Source organism: Megalops cyprinoides, chromosome 14, assembly GCF_013368585.1.
Source record: "Megalops cyprinoides isolate fMegCyp1 chromosome 14, fMegCyp1.pri, whole genome shotgun sequence".
NCBI classification, from domain to species: domain Eukaryota; kingdom Metazoa; phylum Chordata; class Actinopteri; order Elopiformes; family Megalopidae; genus Megalops; species Megalops cyprinoides.
Window position 1 is genome coordinate 11,055,119 of NC_050596.1, and position 25,898 is coordinate 11,081,016.

A 25,898-nucleotide genomic window follows, 5' to 3' on the forward strand; every position below is an offset into this window, starting at 1 on the left:
AGACCGAGGATGACCGACTTTGACCACTGACTCGGACAGTCAGCGTCGTGATACAGTCGGTATCAACCACAGCTACCTCAAAACTTACTAAATACAGCACATTTAACACCCAAGGTTGTCACAAGAGGTTTTCCAGAGGGAATCAAAAAATAAAAATATCCCATGGGTTTTCCACTAAAGAGGACAGCTCTGGCGACCCCCCACCTGACCGTGGCTAAAGAGGCGGAAAGGGAGATCGGAAGTTGAGCTCTTTACCGTCAGGAAGCACGCTGGGCTGCCAGTCCTTCAGCACCTTGTTCAGCTCCTGTCCAAACTGCTGGTACTGGGGGTCGCTGAATATGTCGTCCCTTCTCCCGTTGTCGTGCAGATGCTGCAAACAGCAAAGAAACACTATGACATCGGACTATCTCTAGGAGGCACCAGAAACTGTTTAAAACTGACACTTTTGGCCTTTCACATTCTCTGTCCAGGGGGCATTAGTGCTGTCTATGATACGGTGCTAACAATGAATATTTTGTCTTCAACTACATCCATATACAAGGACACAGATATTAATAACATTTTAAGTCTCAAAAATGAGAGACTTTATAATGACACGTACACCTTGCCAAATATCTGTTCAGTATATATGATATCGGTAGACACAATAAATAGTCATTGCAACAGGGCTTTGCATGAGAAGAAGCTTTCTACAAAAGGAAAGGCACAAATAAATAATCCAACTCCAACTGCTATAAGGATAAGAGGTCCTACTGAAGTCCTTGGTGACGTGCAGCTAAAGTGTATATCTTTACTCTATCTTTTACTCTGCAGAGAAAATCTGGGTAACACTTTATTTTAGGGGTCTTACAGGGATTTACAGGTAAACTTACAGAAATGTGAAATACTTACAAAAATGTGAAAAATCACAACAGCCAATGTAATTCAAAATCAGTATTTTCATTTGGAAATGTGTTATTGTTAAATACCGCCGAACACATAGTGAATACAGTACACAGTACAATACACAGTAAGTATCAGTAACATGTTGCAAACTATTTGCCTGATTAACTATTGAGTCATATTATGCATTACTAATGATTAACAAATGTTTATTTGCTAACAATTGGCTTATAATGAACATGTAATGCATGTTTATGAAAATTCCTTATATTTCCTTAACTATGCTTTAACAATGGCCAAACTGATGATTAGTTATTGACTCACTACTGTTTTACCAATGCATTATTATGAACCCATACAATAAAGCATCACTGATTTTGGTTGTTGTAAGTAAATAATTACACAACATGTCAAACAGGGGTTTCAGTGGTCAGAGGTGGACCACAATCCAGGACTGAATTCAACACCTCAGGACCGGGTCTGGCCACCCCTGCACTAAGACTTGCCTTCTGACTGCTTCGCTATGTAATTGCGAAACTCTTACCCCCTCTGAGAAAACAGAGATACAAGAAACGTTCCTCGACCTCGTACCCTGACCCTACCCACAATACATCGCTCCTGCCTGGCATCCAGGCCCTCTCCTGGGAGGCTTCTTAGAAAACGGAGCAGTCTCTTTCTGAAAATTCCACTTCAGCCACTATCTGAGGCAGAGCCAGGCTGCGGCCAGCGCAACCATCACCTCCGGCCCCGCGATAAAGCCCAGAGAGCACAGCACTCAGAGAGGAGGGACGTGCTCGACCACACGCGCGCAGCAACACACAGACACAGACACAGCGCATCACAGACAGGGGGCACTGTTTTTTGGATTTGGAGGGGGTACACAGAGACATCAGGTTTCCTTGCATCAACAAGCAATGTCTTGTTAGTCTCAGCTACCCCGCCATTTTGTGAATGATGTCATGAAAGGATTTTCCCTCCCTTTCCTTTCTTTCCCGCAGAGACATCTTTAACGTTAAACTACACCATAGCTTCAGCTTTCATGCCAAACGTTGGTGATGGGACAGCGAGGCCTTGTAAAAACACCCATCTGGGGGTTCATACACCCTCAGCGTCCCATCACAGGTGCACGTCCCGTCCACAGGCGGAGACGCGGTAACGCAGTGAGGATGATGACGGCAGAGCTTGGTATCGGTGTCCCACCTGCTGGATGCCGAGGCAGAGATAGAAGATGCTGTCGGGCGCGTAGCGCTCCCCGCCGGGCCGGCGCACCTCGCTGACGAAGCGCGACAGGCTGCTGCTCAGCTCCTCCACTTTCAGGGACAGGAGGTTCTTCTTCAACCTCACCGGCTTCACTGCAACGAGGGAGCGCACGGGGACATCACAGCTGAGCTTCATCCATCAGAGCTACTTCAGCGCCAAGTCTCATCATCCATGCTTAACACGAATGCCATATTTCATTGTTGACAGTGGACATCAGAGCCATATTTCATTAATCACATCGAACTTAGTGTGCTCTGTGGAAGACAGCAAATTCCTGTTTGGTCTGAACTAATCCATGGCCGATAATGCACTTCTCTGAGACTGTTCTATGTGAGCTTGGATCTGTATAAAGCCCCTCCTGTCCTGCGCTGGCTTGGGCTAGGATAGCAGGCCGAGACCTCGGAGTCTGCATCTGAGGCGGGATTCACTAACCATCTCTGAGCTGCTCCTTGGCTTTGTCGTCCCGGGGCTCGTCCGACGAGGCCAGCACCCACCTCCTCCACGCGTTCACCCCGTACTTGGACTTTAGGGGGAAGGAGCAGCCCTCGGGCGGGGCGCCGGGCGACGAGGGCGAGGCGTCCCTCTCCACCGCTCTCCTCTTGTGTCCCTGATTGGAGGAGACACAGATGAGCCTGCGTCAGCACGTCCCACAGGGTCTTGACCACATACGCACCTGCCGCACTGCTTTGAGATGTCATGTCCGAGGCTCAAAATCCTACCATTCAGGCAATGTCATCTGGTACAAGTCTTGTTCAGATTAACAGAAGAAGGCAAAAAGATTAAGCATGACATTAAATGGCTTATTAAATTTACCTGAACATCAGGAATGAGCCTTAGCATAAATACAGGTTCGCTGAGGCAGGTCCTGCCCTGCCCATAAGATGGCATTTTTAATTCACCTTTATTTAGCCAGGAAGGCCAAGAACTCATTTTTTTACAGTGATGACATTGGAAAATCTGCGTAATGATGTTAGGGATTCCCGGCTGAGGTATAGAGAGACAGTTTGGGAATTTGAGCAGGGTAGCAGAGTCAACACCCCTACACCTAATAAGCGCTGTGGGGTCATTACTGACCACGGTAAGTCAGGATCCCTAACCCTAACCCTAACCCTAACCCTGTTTGAAAGACAGCATCTCCTACAGCACAGTTCCCCTATCACTCTACTGGAGAATTGGATTAACTTGGTCCAGTGTGCCCCCTGATGGATCACCATTATTTGTTTGCTTATCAGATACCCTTATTCTGAATGGCTTGCAAGGCTTGCTCCATTCAGACAGCTGTATATTTACTGAGGTAGCCCAAGCGTCTTAGTCAAGGGTACGTGAGGAGCACCATGTCTGGGACCTGAACTTACAACCTTCTGGTCAAAAGCCTAGTTCGTTAGTCAAGTCATTCTTCCCTACGAGAAATACGCATATGCAGCCAGCTGACTACAGGGTCACACTGTTGACTTCTGTGATGCAATAAAAGACAGTGTCCAGCAGAGGGCACCACTCTATAAAAATATCCAGGGAAAAGAAACCAGAGGCACCATACGACCACAGTCCCCCAATCACAGTCCAGGCCAATCACACCAAATGACCTTACTGTAATTGGGGAAAAACATCCTCTTTTTTCCACAGAAATGTTGTCTATATCTGAGCCATCCGAATATGGCACTTATGAATGATATTGTGTACTCATATCACATACGCAGTAATCAGTCTTTCTGGATGGAGTTACAATAATTGGACACCACTGCAATGCATACCACCTTCCTCTGTTGTTTCAGGAAAGCAAACAGGTCATCAGCATTTTGTTATTAAAGGAAGCAACCACAGATTGTAAATATAACAGTTCTTCTGAAAATTGATTTTCATTTGAGATTGGACCTCTTTACGTTGCACACACCACTTTGCTCCTTTTCACAGCACAGATCACACTCTCTAGCTCAGCAAGCCTGGGTTAAATTACTTCTGCCCAGAATTCAACTCCAGCTCATCTTAACATTGCTTTGTCTTTCAACCCGTGTTAGCTGTATGTACAATGAGATACCCAATGCACCTATCAAACTGTGCAAGGGTGTGACATCAATTGAATAACTTCCATCATAAATTGAGAAATTACAGTAAGTACAACAACAAGGAAGAGAGACACGTGTGGAGAATTGGCTGTTGAATACTACAGCTATCACTGTCCAATCATGATTTGACCAGGACTGACCATGAGAGGTAGCATATTCCTTATGCATGTGTGTTTGTTAAAACAGCAGTTTATTAAAACTGGTATTCAAGCCACGTTGTGAGTGTGTACAGTTAGTGGAAAAGCTCAGAGCCTCAGCTCCTTCCTAAATTGTAAGACCCCGGGGTCCTGTCAGGGGAATTCAGAGAGGTGGGGGCAACACAGCATGTTTCTGTCTCGTTCACTGGAGGTTGAACTCGCAACCTTCTGGTGTTAATCATGCAGACACTCGGACCACAAGACCGCTGGACTATTGCTCTATGAAGCTGAACCGTACTATGGCTTTTGTGTTCACTGCCTCTTTTACCTGCTTTTCAACCGCAGGTCGTGGCTTCTCCTCTTTTTCCTCACCCAGAACCAGAGGCAACGTGAAGCCAATTTCAGCCTCAAGGTCCTCCACAGCTGGGACCGGAACCGGTACTGCAGCGGGAAAAGAGGAGGGGCAACAGGGGGAAAGGGGAGGGGCAATGATGGAAGAGGAGGGGGTGTGAGAAAGGGGAGGGGCAATGATAGAAGAGGGGGGGGGTGTGAGAAAGGGGAGGGGCAATAATGGAAGAGGAGGGGGTGTGAGAGAGGGGAGGGGCAATAATGGAGGGGGAGGGGTTATGAGAAGGGGGAGTGGCAATTATTGAAGAGGAGGGTTTATGAGAAAGGGGAGGAGCAATTAGACCAGAGGGCAAAAGTGGAATCAAGTATGATGAGAGGGAGCAGGGTCCATGAGATGGGATGAGCCAGCAAATAGGGGGGGGGGGGAGTGGGAGAGAGAAGAGATGGGGGGAAGGGGCAGGTCGAGGGGAGGAAAAGAAATACCTCAGCACTAGATTTGATGAATGAACCTTAAACCTTGACGTTCAAAGCCAGCTGGTGTTAAATAATTATGCCCTCAGGTATACTGATCATGTCCAGTGACTTATCCACTAGGTTAGATCCCAGCAAGTGACAATAATTCTCTCACTCCAAAACCACTTACATATGTATATAAATACACCACAACAAATCCCTTAGCCTGATAGGACTGCTGACTTCAGCCAAAAATAGCCACTGTGGAATTTTAATCTGAATTACTGTACTCTACTGTCCCCACAAACCCTTATGGCCAACCACCATGCAAGTCCTCACCCCGTGTCAGAGACAGCTGGATATTACAATCACAGAACAGCTCCTCATGCAGAGATATTCTCCACAGCAACACCACTGTATAACCAGAGATCCCTCCTGGTTCTGATTTTTATATTTTCATGCAAATATTTTTATACAAAACACAGCAGATAATATTACAGGAAGAGGAAAGACACAATAGACAATAAGGAAGAGAGATGAGAGATGAGAGAGAGAAGAGAGAAGGCCAAACAGTATGAGGACAACAGAAGAAGACGCTTAGTGTAAACTTTGTTAAAACCCTTCAGATTACACACCCCAAGGACAGCACTGGAAAGCAGGGAAACACATGGCGATTCTGTGCATTATGGAGATACTGTCTGAAACACCCCATCAGTGGTTTTCTCAGGTCATTCTGTCTCCACTCATGTATCATACCTCCAGGAAAGTCCTCCTCCAGATCCAGGCTGGGCTCATAGGCGCCGCCCGGCCCTTCGTCGTCAGCCTCTTCCTCCTCTTCCTCGTCGCTCAAGCTGCTGCTGCTCCTCTCCCTTTTAAACACCTTCCTATTCACGTCTTCGCCCTCCTCGTCTTCACATTTCACATCTCCTCATGACAAACAGCAAAAGCACAACAAAACACGGTCCGGTCATTCACCCCACAACACACTCCACACAAAAAAAGACCACACGGCCACACCCCCATTTCCGGGGGCAACCGTGCAGAGATAAAATCATCAGACACACAGGCAAATAACCGGGGGGATAACAGTCTTACCAGAAATTCCTTATTCATTTTCCATACATAGCTGTTATTCACTCTCCATGAACCTGTTATTCAGAATTTATATGCACCTGTTACTCACTATCCATAACACCTGTTATTCAGCATGTACACAGACATGTTATTGACTATCAATAACACCTGTTATTCAGTGTCTACACATACCTGTTATTCACTATACCCATAAAACCTGTTTTTCAGTACCTATTATTCACTACACAACCTGTCACTTTTTAAAAACAAGACTGAACAGGTGCTACTCTTAACTCAAAGACACAACTGAGATTCAGAGACTGAATGCTTGGAATAATGAATCAGTCCCTCATTTAGCACTGGAATTTAAAAAAAAGATAAATACAGACAGGTAAACCCCCACAGTTAAAGCGCTCCTAGGTATATGACCAAAGGATCAGCGACCCCATATAATGTCTATATTGAAGAACCCACATATGAACGCACCCGAGGTAAACATCTGCCACGGTGTGCCATACCTGTGCAGTGGGGCTTCTCCTCGTCTGCCTCAGCGATCATCTCCGCCATGGTCAGCAGGTCGGCCTCCAGGGGGTCTGAGGGGACTTTGGCCTTCAGCTCGGTGATGGTCTGTATGATCTGCTCCGCGCCGTCCAGCGTGGTGGGCAGGAACACGGGGACAGGCACCTGGGGGGGGGGGGGGGGGGGGCCTGGTCACCTGCTGGCCTTTCAGCTCCACTCACACAGCTTCACCCAATAGCCTGCATTTCCATCACATTTTTAAATAGTGCCGGCCATCAGTTATCCGCTTAACCCCTGCAACCCTAACCCTGCGTCTGAGGCGCCAGATACAGGAAGCAAGCAGAGCCGTGCAGGTGTATCAGACACCCCATGTTTAACCGCCTGCAAGAACAGCGCAGGAGATTTTGGAAAACACAAGGTGTTACAGTGCATGTGATTGGTGCGTCCACCTTACCGGGACAGGTAGTGTGACAGGCGTGGGCGTGGCCTGTGCGTACATGTTCATGGGCACGGGGACGTAGACCGGGACGGGGATGGGCACTGGAACGTACTCCTTCTTCACCACCTCCTCTACAAGAGACACGCACAGGTGAAGGGGTCAGACACAGCACCTACCAACAGGGGCCAACAGAATAAAGCACAGCCAAAGGAATATGTGTGTGTGCGTGTGTGTGTGTGTGTGTGCATGTGTGTGTGTGCATGTGTGTGTGTGTGTGTGTGTGTGTGTGTGTGTGCATGTGTGTGTGTGCATGTGTGTGTGTGTGTGTGCATGTGCGTGTGTGTGTGTGTGTGTGTGTTGTACCTGTCTTGCTCTGTGTGTGTGTTGTACCTGTCTGGCAGTGCTTGCTCTGCATGTGTGGTTTGCAGTAGGTGGCCTTGGTCATGGTGAGGGGCTTGCACAGCACTGCCTTGTTTTTGGCATCCTTCAGCATCCCGCCCCCAGCATAGGCTGACACGGCCGTCTGATTATATATCTGCAGAGAAACACATCTGATTGTAAAGTCTGTTGAGAGATTCATCCGATTAAACATTTATGGAGAAAAACAACTGACTACACATTTACCAAGCACCTGATTCAGGCAGCAGGAGACCTTGAAAGGGAGAGGGAGCACTCACCATGGTTTTGGTTCCTTGCGGCTGTCCCCCAAACCCTGTCGATAAATAACAGGTTTAGAAACAGGAAGTTCCTTTCCCAGAGTCAGGCGGGCAACAGACTGTTGCATTTCTATTCACCATCTTTGTAAACATTTTTTAATACTTTTTCCCCTTTTCACCCATTTTGGAATCTCCCATTGTACACTAGGCTCATCTCACTGCAACATCGTGAGATAAATGCAATCCTCCAGAACACTCTAACACACAGCAAAAATGACCATTTTTCATACTGCAAGTCCCACAGTGCATTAGTAGAGTACACACCAAATGGCGGATAGGTGCATCTCCATGACAGCATCTGAGAAACTAGGCACCCAGCAAGTCACGGAGAGCGGAGAGCAGTGCAACCAAGGAACCCCAGGCAGCAGACACACACACCCTACCCTCCTGGAACAAAGGTACTTGTGTTCCGCTGCCACAGATTCTCAGTCATTCCTTTCAAATGACACAGCTCAGACTCGAGCCCAGGTCTGAGCTGCTAGGAGTAAGCCTGTGCATACAAGGAGTACCTTAGCCAAAGGTACCATTCAGAAGCCCCAAGAGTCTCTGTCTTACAGACGTGTTCTCTAAGCTCACAGAGAAATTATCTCACTTATGGACAGGTTCTTTAAACTCACAGAGAAACTCTCGCTCGCAGGCGTGTTCTCTAAGCTCACAGAGAGACCCGTTCTGTCACACTAAGTTCACACACTGCGGGAGGAGACGTACCCAGGGTCATGTTCTCCGGACCCTTCTGCGTGGACAGGTTGGGCTCGTTCTGCTGGCAGTAGAAGCGCAGGAGACACTGCTGGTCGCAGAAGTGCTTCATCTCGGCTCGCCACTGCACCGACTCCGTCAGGTTCCCCTGCAGCTTACAGCAGTCACAGCGGGCAGCCTGGGGGAGGTTACACAGGCGCACACACACACACACACACACACACACACACACACACACACACACACACACACACACAGGCACACACAGGCATGCACACACACACACACACACACACACACACACACACAGGCACAGACAGACACACACACACACAGGCACAGAAAGACAGACAGACACACACACACACACACACACACACACACACACACACACATAGGCACAGACAGACACACACACACACACACACACAAATAAAATCTCAGAACTGAATATGTGGCAGTTACAGCAAATTTAAGAGAACATCTTACACAACAGCTACTTATAATCACATTATCATGCCATGAACAGTAAAACAGTGCTCATATGTCAAACCAATCCAGCAACAACCCAAATCACAGCTCATCTGCACAATCCATATCGCATTTTATCTCGCTGGTACGAGAGACAGGGGGATTAGGGACAGGGGATGCACAGCCAGGTCTTCCTCCTCCCACACGCTGCCCAGAAGGACGGCCACACGGGGGCGCTCTCTCACCTTGTAGTACCAGTCGTTGAACTTCTTGGCGCAGGTCTCGCTGCAGAAGTCACGCTGCATCCCGTCCACCTGCTTGGTCACGCCTCTCTTGCACATCTGAGAGCAGTAGTTACACGTGACGCACTTGAGGCCCAGCCGCCTGGCGAAGTCCTGCTTGTACAACAGCTTACACCCTGACAAGAGGAGGACAGGGAGGAGAACAGAGGCATCAAAATTTTAATCTGAAGACAACTAACAACATCCATCCCAGCACACAACTAGCGGATAACCAAATCTCTACATTCAAAGTCAAAAGACAATGGACCTTAATAATCGAGAAGAGCTTTTGGTTTGCGACAAGTAACAACTCTTGTGCAAGCACTCCATCTAGTGGAGAGACACCTGAAGTTCAAAACTGATTCATGGATAGAAGGCAGCATTCTTTTTGTTGAGGGCTGCATCAAAGGAAAGCTCAGGACTAAAATTAATGAGCATTGTGTTGGTGTGTTACGTCATGGTAGACTGCATATTATTTGTTTCTTACGCGGGCACCTCCAGGGCGATTCACTAGGCTTGCAGTTCTATACCTCGGACATCCTGAGGCCTATTCATCCCGAACAATAGTTTCGGGGGAAGTAAACCTCAAACAATTAAAAGAGCTCTGGTGGGTTATGAGAGGTGACTGCGGCAGCACGGGGGTGAATATAAGGACAGCTGCTGGGGGGGGGGGGGGCTCTCTCTCTCACCCTCGCTGCAGAACGGCCTCTTGACCCCTGAGAAGCTGACCGTTTCGTGGAGCGTCCTCTCCTCCTGGCAGTACTCGCAGAAGGTGACGATGCAGTGCAGCTTCTTGTAGTCGTCGCAGCAGGTCTTGCTGCAGAACTGGTACACTTTGTTCTGGGGGGGAAAGGAGAGCGGACGTTAACGCTTCAGAGAGCAGCGCGCACTACCTGCGGCAGTGCTAAAACGGCGGAGACCGCGGCAGGGGAACGGCTGAAGGAAAGAAAACTAGGGAGTGAGGTTAGAGAACACTGGGGGAAAGGTTAAAGGAAAAAGGTGGGAGGTTAAAAGCACCTGGTGCGGGAAGTCGCAAACCCCATGTTACTTCTCAATATCTCACCTACAAGGTGACCCTTGTAACTACTGGTCAGGTATGAAGAATATGTGAGTCTCCCCCATCACCTTATGCCCTGTTTACATCTACAATACATTACTGTCATTTAGCAGATGCTCTCATCCAGAGCGACTGACATAGGTTACAGTTTTTACACGTTACCCATTTATACAGCTGGATATTTACCGAGGCAGTTGTGGGTTAAACACCTTGCTCAAGGGCACATCAGCAGTGGGAACTGAACCGGCAACCTTTCAGTTACGAGCCCTGCTCCTTACCACCATGCCACACCGCCACCCCTAGTCATGACGTCATCAGAAATCCCAGGGACAAACAGCACCTCACCTCCCACTCCAGCGTGTGGGGCTTCAGGCTGAAGGCTCCACGACAGTAGTTGCATTTGAGCTGGACGCCGCCGGATGTGGAGGAGTTCAGGGCCTGTCCGTTCAGCATCTGCATGTTAGCGCTCTGCGAGAGAGGAGGAAAAGCACCACGGTTTCTCCGCGGTCTCGCACCCACGCGACCTTTTTTAACACTGCGTCCACGGTGAACAAAGCCAGACGGAAGAGCCTGGCGCGATTCCCACAGATGCGCAAGAACTCAGATTCATGGAGCGCAGGCATGAGGTGGAGTTACATAAGAGAAAACATAAATTCTAAGTATTTGAAAGAATGCCAAAGGGATTTATGCTAGAGAGTTTTTTTTTACTGCACTGACATGAAATCTTTTTTTACTTTAAACTTTTTGATTACTTTCATGTTCTTTCAAGCTCAGAGTTTACTATTGTTGCCTGTCCAAGCTCTCCTCATGTGAGTGTTAAAATCCGTGCAAGTATAGTGGTGGGTATGCCCCACCCAGCTGAAACACAGCTCCTACTAAGAGAAGGGTTTTCTTTACAGGAACACTCATAAATGTTAGGGAAGAAGAGAAAAAATGTGATCTGGAGTATTAATCTATAAAGCACAGCACAGTCCAAACCAGACAGTCACACCGCTGAAATCCTGGCACAGACTGGGACAGGGCTGTACCTGGAACTTGGTGACACAGCCGGAGCTGCAGAAGTTGTAGACTGTCCCCTCTGGAAGCGTAGCCTGGTACTGCGGCAATGAGCTCCTTTTGCAGAAATGACATGTGGGCTCTGCAGCTGCAGAGAGGAGAAAATAAGAACCCAGATCAAAAAAAAATACACACACACACACACACACACAAATATAAATATAAACACATACACAAGCACATAGTGCCTGCATGACAAGCTGAAACACACACCATACCACATATCATTCATACACAACATAAACATGCGCGCGCACACATACGGACACACATACACACACACACACACATTCACAACTTCCTCCCTCCCAGTAAACACTGTTCTGTTGGACTGCAGCACTCTGAGATGCACAGTAGAGTATGGTCAAAGCCATAGGGATTTGCATGCGGAGGAAAGTATGGTACAAAAAAAGGATTACTGACAATCTTAGACTGCAGTGCTCTCAGATTCAGTTTAGAGTATGGTTAAAAAAAAAAAACAGGGATTACTGACACTGCTGGACTGCAGTACTCTCATATGTAGAGCGCAATCAAATTACTGACCGTATTGGATTGCAGTCTGCAGACTTCACTCCCATGTAGACTAGAGTGTGGCGAAGCACAGAAAGACTTACTGATGCTGGCGGTGATGGTGCTGCTGGTGCTCTTGGACTTGGCCATGCAGGCGGTGGAGCAGTACGGCTCCATGGTGCCGCTGGGCCCGATGCACTGAGTGACGTCGAAGGAGCGGCACGGAGCCCTGCACCCGCTGCAGCTCATCATCTTCCCGTGAGTCTGAAAACAACACGCAGGAGACGCTCACTAATGCGCAGCTCTGCGCAGCCAGCCACGCGTTTCCATTAAACCCGCTGCGCAGAAGCCTCTGGCATGCTGGGCCCATCTACACTCCACCCGCTCTCAGCCAGCCAGCATTCAGAGCGAGTGGACGACTTTAAACCCTCAGGAGCGCTGTGGTATCTCTAATGGAAACATAGCCACTGTCACCATCTGTCTATGCAGCAGACCTTTCAAAACACATACAGCGCACACAACAAACAATAACATGAGTGTTTCTTCTTCGGCATGGCATTCGTTTGCTTCCTGAGATATGTGTCTCACTTACTCCTGGTTAGATCATACAGAAACTCAGACAGTTAGGCATTCAAATCCCAAACATAGCTGTCCCTAAGTGAGAATGTTTGGTGATCCAACACAAGAACAGTGGTGGTGATGATGATGATGATGATGATGATGCTGATGATACCAGTGGACACAGTCTGACCTGCTTGTAGTCCCTGATGCAGTTCTGAGAGCAGAAGCGCTTCTGTTGGCCGTCGATGACCAGGAAATGGTTTGCGGAGGCCTTGCTGGGCAGGTAGTCTCCGCACTGCTCACAGCAGTTCATGATCAGGCCGTTGGCCATGCGGTAGCGGTTGAAGCACATGTCGCTGCAGATCTTGTGTGTGACGTTCTTAAAGCTGACCTCGTGGCGAATCTGACGGGAAGGATGGGAAAACGGCGGTGAAGATACATGCGAACACATACAATCACACAGAAAGGCATATATTTATATGTATAGCTTAAATAGACACACTCTTAAACACCTACAGTCACACACACAAGCACATACAAAGGCATATATTCACATATATAGCATATATAGACACACACTCTTACACACACATACTTACACCCACTCATATATGCACATCCTTACTCTTTCTTTTAAACACACATACACACACACACACACACACACACATGCATGCATGTATTCACACTCGCTTCCCAGTCACTTCAGTCACTCTCCTTTGAGCTATGTTTCATGTAACCACACACATCAGCCATATAAATGTAATTTACTGTTGTAGCACGATAATATTCAATTTCTGATTGTGGAGCAACCGATCCAAAATATTACTGGCAGAAGTCTGCTCAGACAAATGAAAACTTTCTGTCCTCACATGACTCAGTGAAATGACACAAGCGACAGACCCACACTCGCTCACCTCGGTCATTTTCCCACACACGGTGCACTTGGTCTTTACGGCTGTCTTTGGCGGGTTCTGCTTGTTCTCATACGAGGCCAGGCAACCCGTGCTGCAGAACTCTTGGAAGGACTCACTCGAGTCTACCTGGGCCACGATGGTTCCTTTCATACTGGTGATATCCCTAAAAACAACACGCTCACACTCAGTGCCAACATGTATACTCAGGACTGATACTCATACTCATACACACACACATATTCAGTACTGATTCACAGACACTCAGAACTTACACACACACACACACACACACACATATTCAGTACTGATTCAAAAACACTCAGTACCAACACATATACTCAGTACTGATGTACAGACACTCAGAACTTATACACACACTTACAGCTAGTAACAACACACAAACTTAATACTAACATCTATACTCAGCACTGACATACACTCATTTAGTACCAACACACATACTCTTTACTGATATGCACACACTTTCTACGAACATACATACTCAGTACTGATAAACACACACTCAGCACAAACACATATACTCGGTACTGAAAGATTTTGGGCTGCGGGGTGGAGGCCCGGTGCTTACTTCTTGCACATAGTGCAGTTCTTTTTGGGGGCAGGCTTGTGGGAGAAGGCGGAGAGGCAGGTGGTGGAGCAGAAGAGGTGGGCGGAGCCTTTGCGCTGGTAGGCCGTCTGTCCCTTCTTCAGGGGCTTCCTGCAGTTGGCGCAGGTGACCTTCACCGTCCTGGGGGGCTGCTGCTGGGACCCTGAGGACGAGGCCACCGGTTTGGGCAGGGAGGCGGCCGGTGCCGGGGAGTCCACGCCCGGCTGCTTCTGGTTCCGGGGGAAAGAGGCCGACTGGGATATGCAGGAATCTAAGGGAGGAAAAATGAAAAATGGTTATGTTACGTTTCATTCGTTTAGCAGACACTCTTACCCTTCTAACCCTTCTTACAGAAGAAGTGTATGCATTCAATTTAAACAAGCAACAGTGTCAGACCAGGCTAGCGTGAGCATAACACTTTTCAAGCCCTACCTCAAGTTAACTTGTGCAACCTGACTAGACAAGGGAAGTCAAGTATACTACTATAGATCAGCCACTAGATGGATGGTAGTATGGTGTATGGCGTATAGTATGGTGATTATGAATACATTGAGTACAACATGCACACAGCATATTCAGCAGAAACAGGAGACTGATGCTACAGGAACCTCCTAATGGCTGGAGATACTATGTACTGTTAGTTGCTGACTTGTTTCAACCAATCAGAAGACTGCTCTCCACAGCAAAGCATAATGATTGGTTTAAATGAAGTGAATCACTGAAGACATGAGCCAGCTCCACCTGCTTTGGGATTCCCGAAGCCTCATTCACTCATTATTAAAATTCAGAGCCCCTCTTTCAGGGAGACAGAGAGGGCATCGGCTTTATTACGAAAACGTGCTCACTGCTTAGCCAACGGGCAACCAAACGGCTGGTCAGCAACAGCACTAATGCAGAGACAACACTGTAGCGAAATGTAGCGAAATAAATACACAAAACTGATCATAAAGCTCTCACAGTGGATCTCCCAGCTGCAGCCTGTGCCATACCAAACAGATTGAGATTGAGGTTTAAGGCTGTAGGAGACCCAAACATCTCGCTTCATATCTCCATGACAACCATACAAACTGCAGTGTGTATGTGTTTTTGTGTGTGTGTGGATGTGCATGTGTGTGCGAGTATATATATTTATATATATATATATATATATATATATATATATATATATATATATATATATGTGTATGCGCATACACTACCAGTCAAATGTTTGTGACATGCCTACTCATACAAGAGTTTTTTTCTTCATTTTTACTATTGTCCACATTTTAGAATAATAGTAAAGACATCACTATGACCTATGAAAGAACTATGAAATAACCCAAATGGAATTATGCAGTGACAAAAAATTGTCAAACAAATCAAAACTCATCAAAAATCTTATATTTTAGATTCTTTGAAGTAGCCCAAAAATATTTTTTAAATAATTTTTTTTTGTAAGGAAATTCATACATAGGCATAAACTTCACTATATCTGTCTAAGAAACAAATTTCAAGCATTTGGGCAATAAGTCTTCATATCAAAATGTCTTTGCATGCATGTTTTACATTATCTTAATCAGATGTGTCGAAACATTTGACTGGTATTGTACCATACGTGTTTGTGTGTCTGCATGCATGTGTGTAAGTTTCTGGGAGGATCACCAGGTCTCTGGAGTGTGCCGGTCTCGCCATTCTGGATGGGCTCGTGGGCGGTGCTCACTCGGCCGGGGTTGAAGGTGGCAGTCCTGGTGGCGGAGAGCTCAGAGTGGGTCCCCTGGGCCTCGGGGTTCAGGCTGAAGGCGCTGCTGATCTGCAGGCCGTTCTCCTCCCCCAGCCCCGGGCCTGGCCCCGCCCCCGCCCCCGTCCCTGACCCCGCCCCTGCCAGACTGCTCTTCTGCAGCGACGTGACGCTGGTGATCCTCAGGGTCATGTCTCCCTGGGGGCCCGCCGACTCCACTGCTGCTGCCGTGGCAACGGCACGGGGGCCGTCCGCAGCGGCCGCACCCAGCGTGGTGACGCTGGCGATCTTGATCTCCGAATCCGGCTCTGTGCTGCTCAGGGCCGCGCCCCCGGAGGAGGGCGTGACGGCGCCCCCCGCGGCTGGCAGCGAGGGGGAGTCTTTCTGCTCCACAGAGTCCTCCTCGTCGTCGATCACGATGGTCTCGTCCTGGCTCTTGGCCGCTGTCGTCGAAGTAGGAGTGGGAGGAGGAGGTGTGGGGGTCTTGGAGGGGGCGGTTGCCGTGGGTGCTGTCGCCGTGGTGCTCTCCTCGGTGCAGTCTGTGGGTTTGGGGGCGGGGGCATCTGAGGGGGCGCTGGCTTGGGGAGCGGGGGCGGGGACCTGCTCCTTCCCAGATGTGGGGGCCTCCACCAGCACCACGTCATCGTCGTCATCCTCAGGACCCTTGGGGGGGTCGGCGGGCGCGACGGCCGGGTTTTCGGCAGCGTCCTGACCCTCGGCGGGCGCGGTCTGCTCCGCAGGTGGGGGCGTGGTGTCCATGGGGGACTCCGTCTCTGTGGCTGCGTTCCCCTCCTCTCCGCCCTGTGCGGGCTCCACACCCTCTGACAAACCTCCATCCATCACTTAGGCAACCACCTGCAGACACGGACACAAGCCCACTGAGTCATTCATTCATCAGAGACAACATCAGTGCCATGGCAAAACATGCTGAGTCATTAATAAGAGACAATATCACGACCATGTTAATAAAGAGAACTGAGCTGGAATTGATAAACAGCTAAAACAAGTCCGTGCTTCATAACTAGGGGCAAGCATTGTTAAAGGACGCCTTTTATCAATTATTCTTTTATTTTCTCAATCCCTTTAGGAGTGAAATGATCACAGAACAAATATGGCGTCTTTGGCTGGTCTTGTCTGGGCTTGGGGAAGAATGAGCTTTGCACCAGAGACAAGCCAATATACGGACAGTCTGGGTCAGTTTGCCTTAGGAATGACTCAGGTTCACCTCAGATACAGCTGACCTACTGCAAAAATGCAGCATAATACACATCAGTACTCTTCCTCGCCTCTCTGACACTAGTCTGCAATGCATATTCCCACAATGGCTCCCTACCGCCACTTAGATCAAATTAAAAGCCCTTTTTTCTGTCTGCCACTGTTTTAAACATTCTGCTCCACTCCTTCCGTCTATGACTTCCTCATACACTACCATCACCTACAATCACCTGCACTTCTGTCTCCTCATCCCTCGTCTACAGCCACCTAGCGGTAAAATGAACTGTCGAGCAGCATTCAGGAATACAGTATTCACATTTTGCAGTCTCTTGTCTATAGTGTCTATTGCACACAGCATTTCGGGACACTCAGGGTACTGACCAGGATAAACCTTCTAGGCAGAAGGTACATCTAAAGTGAGGACAATGTACATGCGCACATAAACACCTGATTGCCAGTTCAGAGCAAGGAAGGAAGAGGCTGACCCCCAACCAACAGACACAAACCAGCAGCAGCATGTTCGATGGCTAAAGCAGCTCACCCAGTCGCAGTCCCCAACATCCCCAGGGTGTCAAATCAACCGTATCTCATTCCAAGTTTCACATTTCCTGCAAGGACCGGTCGTCATAATGACCTACTTTTACAAAGCCTGCGATTTTGTCACGGGTCGCCTAAAATAGGAGTTTCTATGAACAGAAATACAGAAAAACCTGGTTAATATCCCCTTGCATAATGTCACAACCCTTCTAAGGTCATGTTTTTTTAAAACCATTTGCGCACACCCTTAGCTTCAAAGGTAAAAGCAGTGCTTTTAATATCACTGGGAAAACCATTTATTGTCACTTTCGAAGTAGCCAAATATATATCTTTTTTGCTTTTTACATGTATAGTTTTAAACAATGCGAATTGATCTAACCAGTAATACCATACGTAGCTACAGAAACATTGTGAACCTTGTGCTAAACAACACTAACACTGATTAGCCAGTTTTTCATCACCGCACCAAAAATATCTGCACATGCACTGAACTCAGAGCAGTCAACAATGCACACCTTTCCAGAGTAAATTCAGCTAATGTTCACTTCTGAATGTGGAGCTTGTCAAGACACCTCAGGCAGGACCAGTCTGAGCGCCATTGGGTTAGCTTGGTTAGATTACTATCTAGTTCACCTGGCTGCGCTGCCAGCCTTCCCCGAGCCTTCTCCACAGAAGATGAAGAAAGACATCATGACAGGTTCAACAGACATGGGTGCGGTTCACATTTGATGCCAAAGAGCTTCAGTTTCCTACATTTAAAGCTTTGAATATCTAATTGCCTGCCTAGGGATTTGTTTCAGCTTCCTTAAAAATGTTTCGGCAGGCTCCTGAGTGACTCAGGCAGTTACAGACATTGCAGTTAGGAGTCCACAGCAGCGGAACAAATTAAATAGACTATCCTGCTAGGGGGACAGGAATGGGTAGGTCGGCAAGGGTTCCCTTGTTCCTCCACTTTGGCAGCCTCAAATGGTTTGTCCTGTGAAGTCCCTCAGTGATGTCAGTCAGGATGCGCTCAACTTACAACGTGGCGTCAGCCCTGCTGCCGTGCAGTGTAAAAACTAGCCGCTGGCTACACCAAAGGTGTATTAAAGCAGGGCCTTGGTGTGGGACTCCTTGAGCCCAGACTTGGGTTCAATGAAAATGACAGTAGTGGCAAAACTATCTGCTGTGTTCTGCCACGGTAGGGTGGGTCGATTTGGCACCCTCTAGTGGTACATGAGGCGTCTGAAAGTTCTTCGAACGATGACAGTGGCGTTTGCTCTGCAAATGGTGCACCGAGGGACTTCCTGTGTGAAAACTGGCCATTGGTTGCTCTGAGCGTGTCAGAGGATAGCATTTGGCTGGCTTCAGCGCCACAGCCCGTGCATAGAGAGACAGGTGATTACAGGTGGTTTCCTTATTTAACTGTAAAATACATGAATAAGCATTATTAAAACAATGCTTTATACTTCCTTGTTGTGACACCACTGGATTATATTGGAAACCCCAACAGAACATACTTATGCCCAGCAGAGGTAACATCCAAACTGGACGCACCTTCTCTTTTCTCTTGTTCTCAAGGTTAATTTCTGAATTTTTTTGGCGCCACTCACTGTTTCCTGAGCAACTTCCACCCGCAATGTTGAAAATACCAACGCCAACAGAGTGAATAACTAGCCTTGTGAGAATGCTATAGTTGTATCTAACAGCAATTAATTTGTAGACAGGACACATACCAAATATCCTTGATCATTTTTTTCAATTTTTAAGAAACCACTCGTACTGTGTACCTGATAAACAAAAAGTTAATTAACTAGCTATGGTACTGTAGTATTCACTAAAGATTGTCACACACAACACGATTTAAGAAATGTCATTGACTAATTCGGTCATTCACTTCCTGAATAATAGACAGCCAAGACCTTTTCCTGTTTATACAGAACATTTTCCTGTCAAAATGCGCAATGAGTTCCCTCGGCAGGCTGACCACGTCCACCCTCACAAGTACATTGGATTCAGTTGATCATTTAAATTCAGTTTATTTTCCATTCATTTCCCCATCAAAACCGATTTTCACACAGCTGTCCACATAAACTACACCCGTGCTCTGTGAAAAAATAACCCTTATATGGATATTTTCTGAGCACACTCATTTCCATGCCTTATTGCCCACGTCCTGACCAGTCACTAAAAAAAAAACATCTGTACTAAACTGGTAGCCATAATTATCATTACTCCACATATCCCTGTTCTGAGGGCATTCAGGAAAGGGTCTGGTGGAAGCCTGCTGAATTTGTCCCGCCCCATTTAGAGGTCACTGAGTTCCCACAGAGCCACACTCACTGCTCTGAAGTTCACTTCTAACACCCAGACCACACTGGATTAAGAGAATCTCATCCTCTATGAGAGCCCTCATCCTTATCCTCAGAGCGTTTGAACACAACAAAATCCAAGGCCTCCCAACTGCCCCCAAATTTCAGAGGGCTGAAAGCTGACCTTGGTAACACGTGACCAATTGCTCTCATCCAGGTACACACGTGTGCTCCTCCAGGTACAGTCAACTCCCTATAAATGCATGCTGGATAACAGCAACCTCTGTTTTGTTGCAAAGTATGTGGCTAGTGTGGTTTGAATCCCCTTTAAAAAGGCTAGTACATACATTACTATTTTAACCCTGATTTAGTATTTAATATTCTTTAATATTCTACGTGGGTTTGCTATGATTCGTGGTGAAACATGTTTGCTAAAATCAGATGTTAGCATTACACTTTAGTAACAACAAGTGTGTCACTTGCTTATAGGCAACAGTTGATCCTAAAGGCATTTAAAAGTTGCAAGTCAATGTTTAGAATGGTAGAAATTTTCACCCATCTCGTTCGGTGTGAGGTTTCAAAGGACGCAAGGCACTGCACACAGCCAATGTGAAACATCAATTAAATAACATAGTGCACTAGTACAAAACATGATTTTTAAAACTTTTTTTACAGTAAGGAGCAGTGAGAGGGACATGGAATAAGTGAGACGCAACTGAGAAAGAGGCGACTGCCAAGCCAGAAATGCATGCTGGACAAAATCTGAAGATGGGGAATTTATTTCAGCTGCGGCCAGAGCACAAGGGCTCATTCAATCCAACCGCAGACACCTACCACTACAAACAATGGAGAAATGATAAGATGAAAAACAAATCGGCAGGCAGCTTGGCAGAAATGTTCTGAAATCTTGTGCGTCCAGAAATTGCACTCAGTACTTTACACCCTTCTTATAGGGCAGAACAATTGATCCTGAAGGTAAAGAGACATGCTACAGCTCTCAGCTCTGAGTAAAATAACACTACCTACACACAGCACAATGTTGTTTCATGTTTATTGTATCAATTTTTTTTTCCTGGCGCACTCCAGTCTTGCTTTGCCACGCACCTGTAACAAGTCTGGGTGTGAGCGTGACGAGCGTACAGTGAGCAAGCCCTGACTCCACTGCAGCCCACTCACATAGTGTGTCGAGTTCACTCTCTGCGGGAGTGAAGGCTCGCGATTTTCACACACTCACAACGCGTGCGCTAGGCTTTACTCACGCCATACGCGCACTGGTCAAGTGCGTAACGCTGGAATAGGCAGAGTGTGCGCAGACACATGCACCCACACTCACACCCACTCCCACGCATCTCTGTCATTCTCCATCTTTCTTTTTTCCAGCATCTCCTCGCCAATGGCTATGCAGCTCATTTGTTGCCGTAGTGATCAAACCACCAAGGGGGTTGCTGGGTAGACATCAGGCAAGGTTCACTGTCTTTCAAGTAGACAGACACATGCATACAGTATTATTTATCTTATATTATATTACATATACACAAATGGTTGGATGATGGAGCCAGTACTATGATGGTATCATGGTACCAAAATGCAACCATTACTATGATCCTATTTAATTTTTATTTCTGCCCACAGTTCCTTCCAGAATGCAACTTAGAGGAGTTTTTTCTTTGTTCATTTTCCACCAAAAGAGGAGGAGAAAAACGTTTTGAGAAGGAGGAGATGAACAGTAATTCTGATCACCTCATTCCCATTGTTTTGGAGATTTTGCTTTTTTGGAGCAAATGACTATTTTTAAAATACAGGCAACGCAAAAAGCTTGCCAATGCAGTTGTCCAATTAGCACTACACTAAACAGATTGTATTGTACTATAAAATACATACAATACCAGCAAACAACCACAAACTAATATAACTGCACTGTAGTATTCAACTTTTAGCCAACTAGCTAGCTATAGTACACAGTTTGTGCTTGTTATCGCTTAATATTAGGAAGCTTGGAAAAACACAACACGACAAAAACCACTTAAAAGGTTGGATCCTTGCTTTTGCTTCCCTGATCTAGCCAGTAAAGGGTCGGCACAAGCCAAGTCGTTCTAGGCATCATGGATGGTGTTTATTCACTATTTTCAGCCTGTGCTCAGGTAATTAACAAAACGGTAAACCTATTTACACACCGGTGGCAAACTGTTACGGTTACACTGCACACCTGGCCAAGCCTAATCAGGACCCTCAGGTCTCCCGGGAATTTCATGCTGTATGCATGAATTATTGACTTTGATTGAATAGCGAGGGAAAACACCTCACAGCACAAATATACACTTCCTTGTTATTCAACATGATATCTACGAATCAGATTTAAAAAATGCAATATTCACAGCTAGCAACCCAAGCTAAAGAAAGCTGAAATTTTCCCTTCTGTTCTGAAAGTCCGACAATGCTCAAACTTGCCGACTCTTTCCGTGGCCATTTTAAGAAATACATATATGCATGCCACCAAAATATTTGCACAGAACCCCCACCCCCACTTTTGATCATTCAATGGGATATATCTCTATCAATGTGTCAAATCTCATTTTAAGGTATTTTTGAAATACTAACATTGGCATTTTTGATTATTAACAAATCAATATGAGCTCTCAGCAAACTTTAAACAGTAATCCACTAATATAATGGGAGAAGGGCACACCTGTATAAGGCATTCAAATCACTTCAATCACTACATTACAGGATTTGCTTAGCACCCTTACCCAGAGCAACATCTTTCATACCATCCATTTCAACAAGCAGCAAATCAGTTCTGCCTGGCTTAAAGGTAAAACAGCCATGGGAACTGGCAACACTGAGGATGCAAGCTCTGCTCCTTCAAACCACACCACACTGCATGGGTTATGTCAAAAATAGAAATCTGTGCCAATTCTCAAGAACATCTGAGAGGGTCATGGGAGAATGGGTCTGGTTTGACATGCAGCGGCCCTCAAACAAATGAAACGGACCGCGCTATAAGGTCAACAGTCAGCGCAGACCCTACATTACAGTGGTAACGTAATGCAGTCTGCGGGTGACCCCTCTGTCTGTCAGCTGGTTTGTGTCCAGCTGTCGTCCCTCGCCTCTTCAGAACAGCAGACTGCAATGCAGTCATGAGAACCACAAGACTATGCTCCATCAGATGGAGCGGCGAACCCCGCTATAGCTCACGCACAGCGCTCGTATCCAAGTGGCCGTGATGCTGTCACCGATCGAGAACATCCAGACGTTTCACAGTGCGCCACATCTACCAATACGCCGCAAACGTGCAAAGGCAGGTCAGAAGCAGCGCCTAGAATGGAAACTGGGTGGCAAAGGCAGGTTTTCAGAGACTGAACACAGAACTCCCCTCACCCATTTCTGCACGGTGCCATGGAGCACAACAGGTCAAAACGCTGTCTATCATCGTGGACAGGGTTGGGGGTTTTCTCCACGCCGAACACACATGCCCAGCGCACATCATGAATGATTCTGATGCAAGCAAGGCACATGAGCAAGACTCTGGCGATACCAAACGCTGCTACAGCAACACCTACCCCATCGCATTATATAATCCTTACAGTCACCATTTATCTTTTCATTGCATGTGGTCAAGAACATAAAACACGGTCATACAGAGGCTGGGGATATATTGAGGAATGCTCCTTCTTTTTTTACCTGCCAGCAATGTATTCACAATAATAAGTTCACCTTATTTACCAACCCTTAGCAACCAAACCAAATATCTTACATAAGCCCCTGGCTTCATCCATCTGTCAGCTGATCAGTTTAGCTAAACGCATACATTATGAATTAATATTTTGAAAGCCTACCATACTTAGCATAATGCAGGCTTCCCCCCGGGCCGTGCCCTTGACCATGCGAGCGAGCAGAATCTCCGTTTCATCACGGGAACCACAGAGCGCCAGTATCAAGGCAACCGGTCACCGACGTCAACATGACTGAAACTTGCTAGCTAGCCGGCTCGCTAACATCATTCGGGAAACTTAAACTCCAAAACTTTCCGTCTAGCGATCACAGATATGATATTTATACGTTATTATATGAGCTACGGTTCGATCATCGGCAAAAGTCTGATGCTCGACCGAGAACTCGATGTTCTGCGCTGGCTGACAGCAAACGTGCTACAGCTCAGAGAGTTCAGTTCCCACCCCTGGCCTCCTCCGCTCACGCAGCCATTGGATTAACGGCGAACTGGAGGGAGGCGAACCTGGGAGACTGCGCCATTGTTATTACAGAAAAATAATCATAAGTTATTCGTGACTATTCGCTGCAGATATAATGCATGATTCTCTGCGAGAACTGCCAGAAACGTCATTCCTCAGCAGAGAACGATTCCAGAACACCCAGAATTGGCTGAAAGACATGATTTTGGTGTTCCATTATTTGACATCCACCGTTCCCCGTTATTATACTCCACTTACATTCCGAATGATGCATTTTTATGCGGGCAACTACTGTATCAGTGCGCCATTTAATTGGAAAGTTACCCCTCAACGTCTACCCCGGGCAATCAAAGAAAATATATCTGGTGACCCCAAGGGGCGCTACAGCACAGTATATTGCATCAAGTCCAGTCTTCATTTTTACAAATAATGTAAAAACGACCGAAAATAAACATTCATGTCCATCAGATGTCATCTGCCTTAGACATATCAGTCAACACGCGCAGCGCATCTGGTCTTACTTCCTGTCTTAGAGAGGGGCTGTTATTTGCCCCCCTCAAGTCAGTTAGTGGCACTGCCTCACGTCCGCCATTAGAGAGCGAACGGAACAATACGTGAGAGTACAGGCAATAGCACCCTGCCACAGCAGAGAGGGGGAGAAAATCTCTGGCGGGGTAAAATTAACTGCTAAGTCGCCATTAAATTTGACTTAACAACGTAACTGGAGACTTGCGGGATTCCTTGTATACCAGACTTACACCATCAATTGTTGTTACAACTTTTGCCAATTAACCATAAATTGCAATAAAAACGTCTCTGGATCGCTTACCCGAGTCGAGCTGGGAACGATATAGCGCCACTTCTGTGTCTTGACATAAATCCTGAAGCGCATGCGTTAAAACGTACCGACGTTAGCATGGGAGGTGACTGTCAAAAGAGATCCTTTTTCTCGCCTTTCATAACCACGCAAGCGCACTGCGTTGAACTAAAATGACACGGCCAAAATAGTTAGCCCGGCAATACCCATACCTATAGAATTAAGCAACAAGATGTATAGGTTTACCTTTATCATTAGTGTAATCTGCGCCGTGCGTGTGACTGACGTTTCAACGAACGGTCAGTTTTTGCGCTATAGAATGATCACAACCAAGGTGTGGTTTACAGTTTGGTCATGATATTCGGCTCCTGATTGGATCTCATCAGCATGGTCCTACTGAGCCCCGGTCAGACCCGAAAACATAGCCAAAGGCTAAGTTTAATGAAGAACATCGACTGGTCACGTGTTCAAGATGAGCTATGCGCCGCGAGCACTATTTGAACACATTTTCATCAATAATCAGTTGCCTATCTTAAGACTTTTGGTTTGAAGGATTCGGATTCTTTTTGTGAGTCAAGTAGTGAGATAAAAATGGCCACAATCACATAGTTCATTTCCAAAATAATATTATGCTTCCCTCTATAGGCTAACCGCATTCATCACAAAGAAAATGGCTTATAGCTATGCAGCTAATGATTTTATTTCCAGAACGCTTTGCACTTTGTGGGCCTATATCTGTTTACATTGCTCTTTATATTGTTTCCTCGTTGCTGTTTTGTTACACGTGACCTTGCCTTAGTGCTATGCATTTTTATGGTCGCGTCATAAGCCTATATGAATTTCAGTGCTTTTATCAGCGAAATAGATGGGCGCCATCTCAAGTGCAGGTGCCCATCTTTCTCCTTTAATATAGGCTGTTTTCAATTTAGTGTATGTGATTCATTACTATACCTACGAGGGCGACCATATATACACAAATAAACAAACAAACACACACACACACACACAAATACACAAACACACAGGTACTCGTGTGCGAAATAGACCGATCCGGGACAAAGAAATGAATAATGATTCGCTG

The 25,898-nt window shown here is 46.7% G+C and overlaps 1 protein-coding gene across 2 annotated transcripts in view; it reads right to left on the minus strand.

Annotated features, from left to right (window-relative positions):
• LOC118789122 (zinc finger MYM-type protein 2-like) overlaps positions 1 to 24,892 on the minus strand; it is a 28,283-nt gene extending 3,391 nt beyond the window's left edge. The window contains exons 1-20 of one of the 2 annotated variants that reach the window (XM_036545443.1): positions 24,830 to 24,892; positions 15,692 to 16,622; positions 14,030 to 14,318; positions 13,441 to 13,603; positions 12,714 to 12,926; positions 12,067 to 12,226; positions 11,425 to 11,540; positions 10,742 to 10,864; positions 10,029 to 10,179; positions 9,304 to 9,476; positions 8,600 to 8,765; positions 7,853 to 7,887; positions 7,566 to 7,710; positions 7,191 to 7,306; positions 6,736 to 6,901; positions 5,900 to 6,067; positions 4,671 to 4,783; positions 2,575 to 2,749; positions 2,083 to 2,234; positions 256 to 370 (exon numbers count right to left, since the gene is read on the minus strand). In XM_036545443.1, coding sequence (XP_036401336.1) covers positions 256 to 370; positions 2,083 to 2,234; positions 2,575 to 2,749; positions 4,671 to 4,783; positions 5,900 to 6,067; positions 6,736 to 6,901; positions 7,191 to 7,306; positions 7,566 to 7,710; positions 7,853 to 7,887; positions 8,600 to 8,765; positions 9,304 to 9,476; positions 10,029 to 10,179; positions 10,742 to 10,864; positions 11,425 to 11,540; positions 12,067 to 12,226; positions 12,714 to 12,926; positions 13,441 to 13,603; positions 14,030 to 14,318; positions 15,692 to 16,607 — 3,655 coding nt within the window. In that variant the 5' untranslated portion in view covers positions 16,608 to 16,622; positions 24,830 to 24,892. The remainder of the gene's footprint in view (positions 1 to 255; positions 371 to 2,082; positions 2,235 to 2,574; positions 2,750 to 4,670; positions 4,784 to 5,899; positions 6,068 to 6,735; positions 6,902 to 7,190; positions 7,307 to 7,565; positions 7,711 to 7,852; positions 7,888 to 8,599; positions 8,766 to 9,303; positions 9,477 to 10,028; positions 10,180 to 10,741; positions 10,865 to 11,424; positions 11,541 to 12,066; positions 12,227 to 12,713; positions 12,927 to 13,440; positions 13,604 to 14,029; positions 14,319 to 15,691; positions 16,623 to 24,829) is intronic. The other variant, XM_036545444.1, reaches the window with a different exon arrangement.
• Positions 24,893 to 25,898: the final 1,006 nt, after the last annotated feature.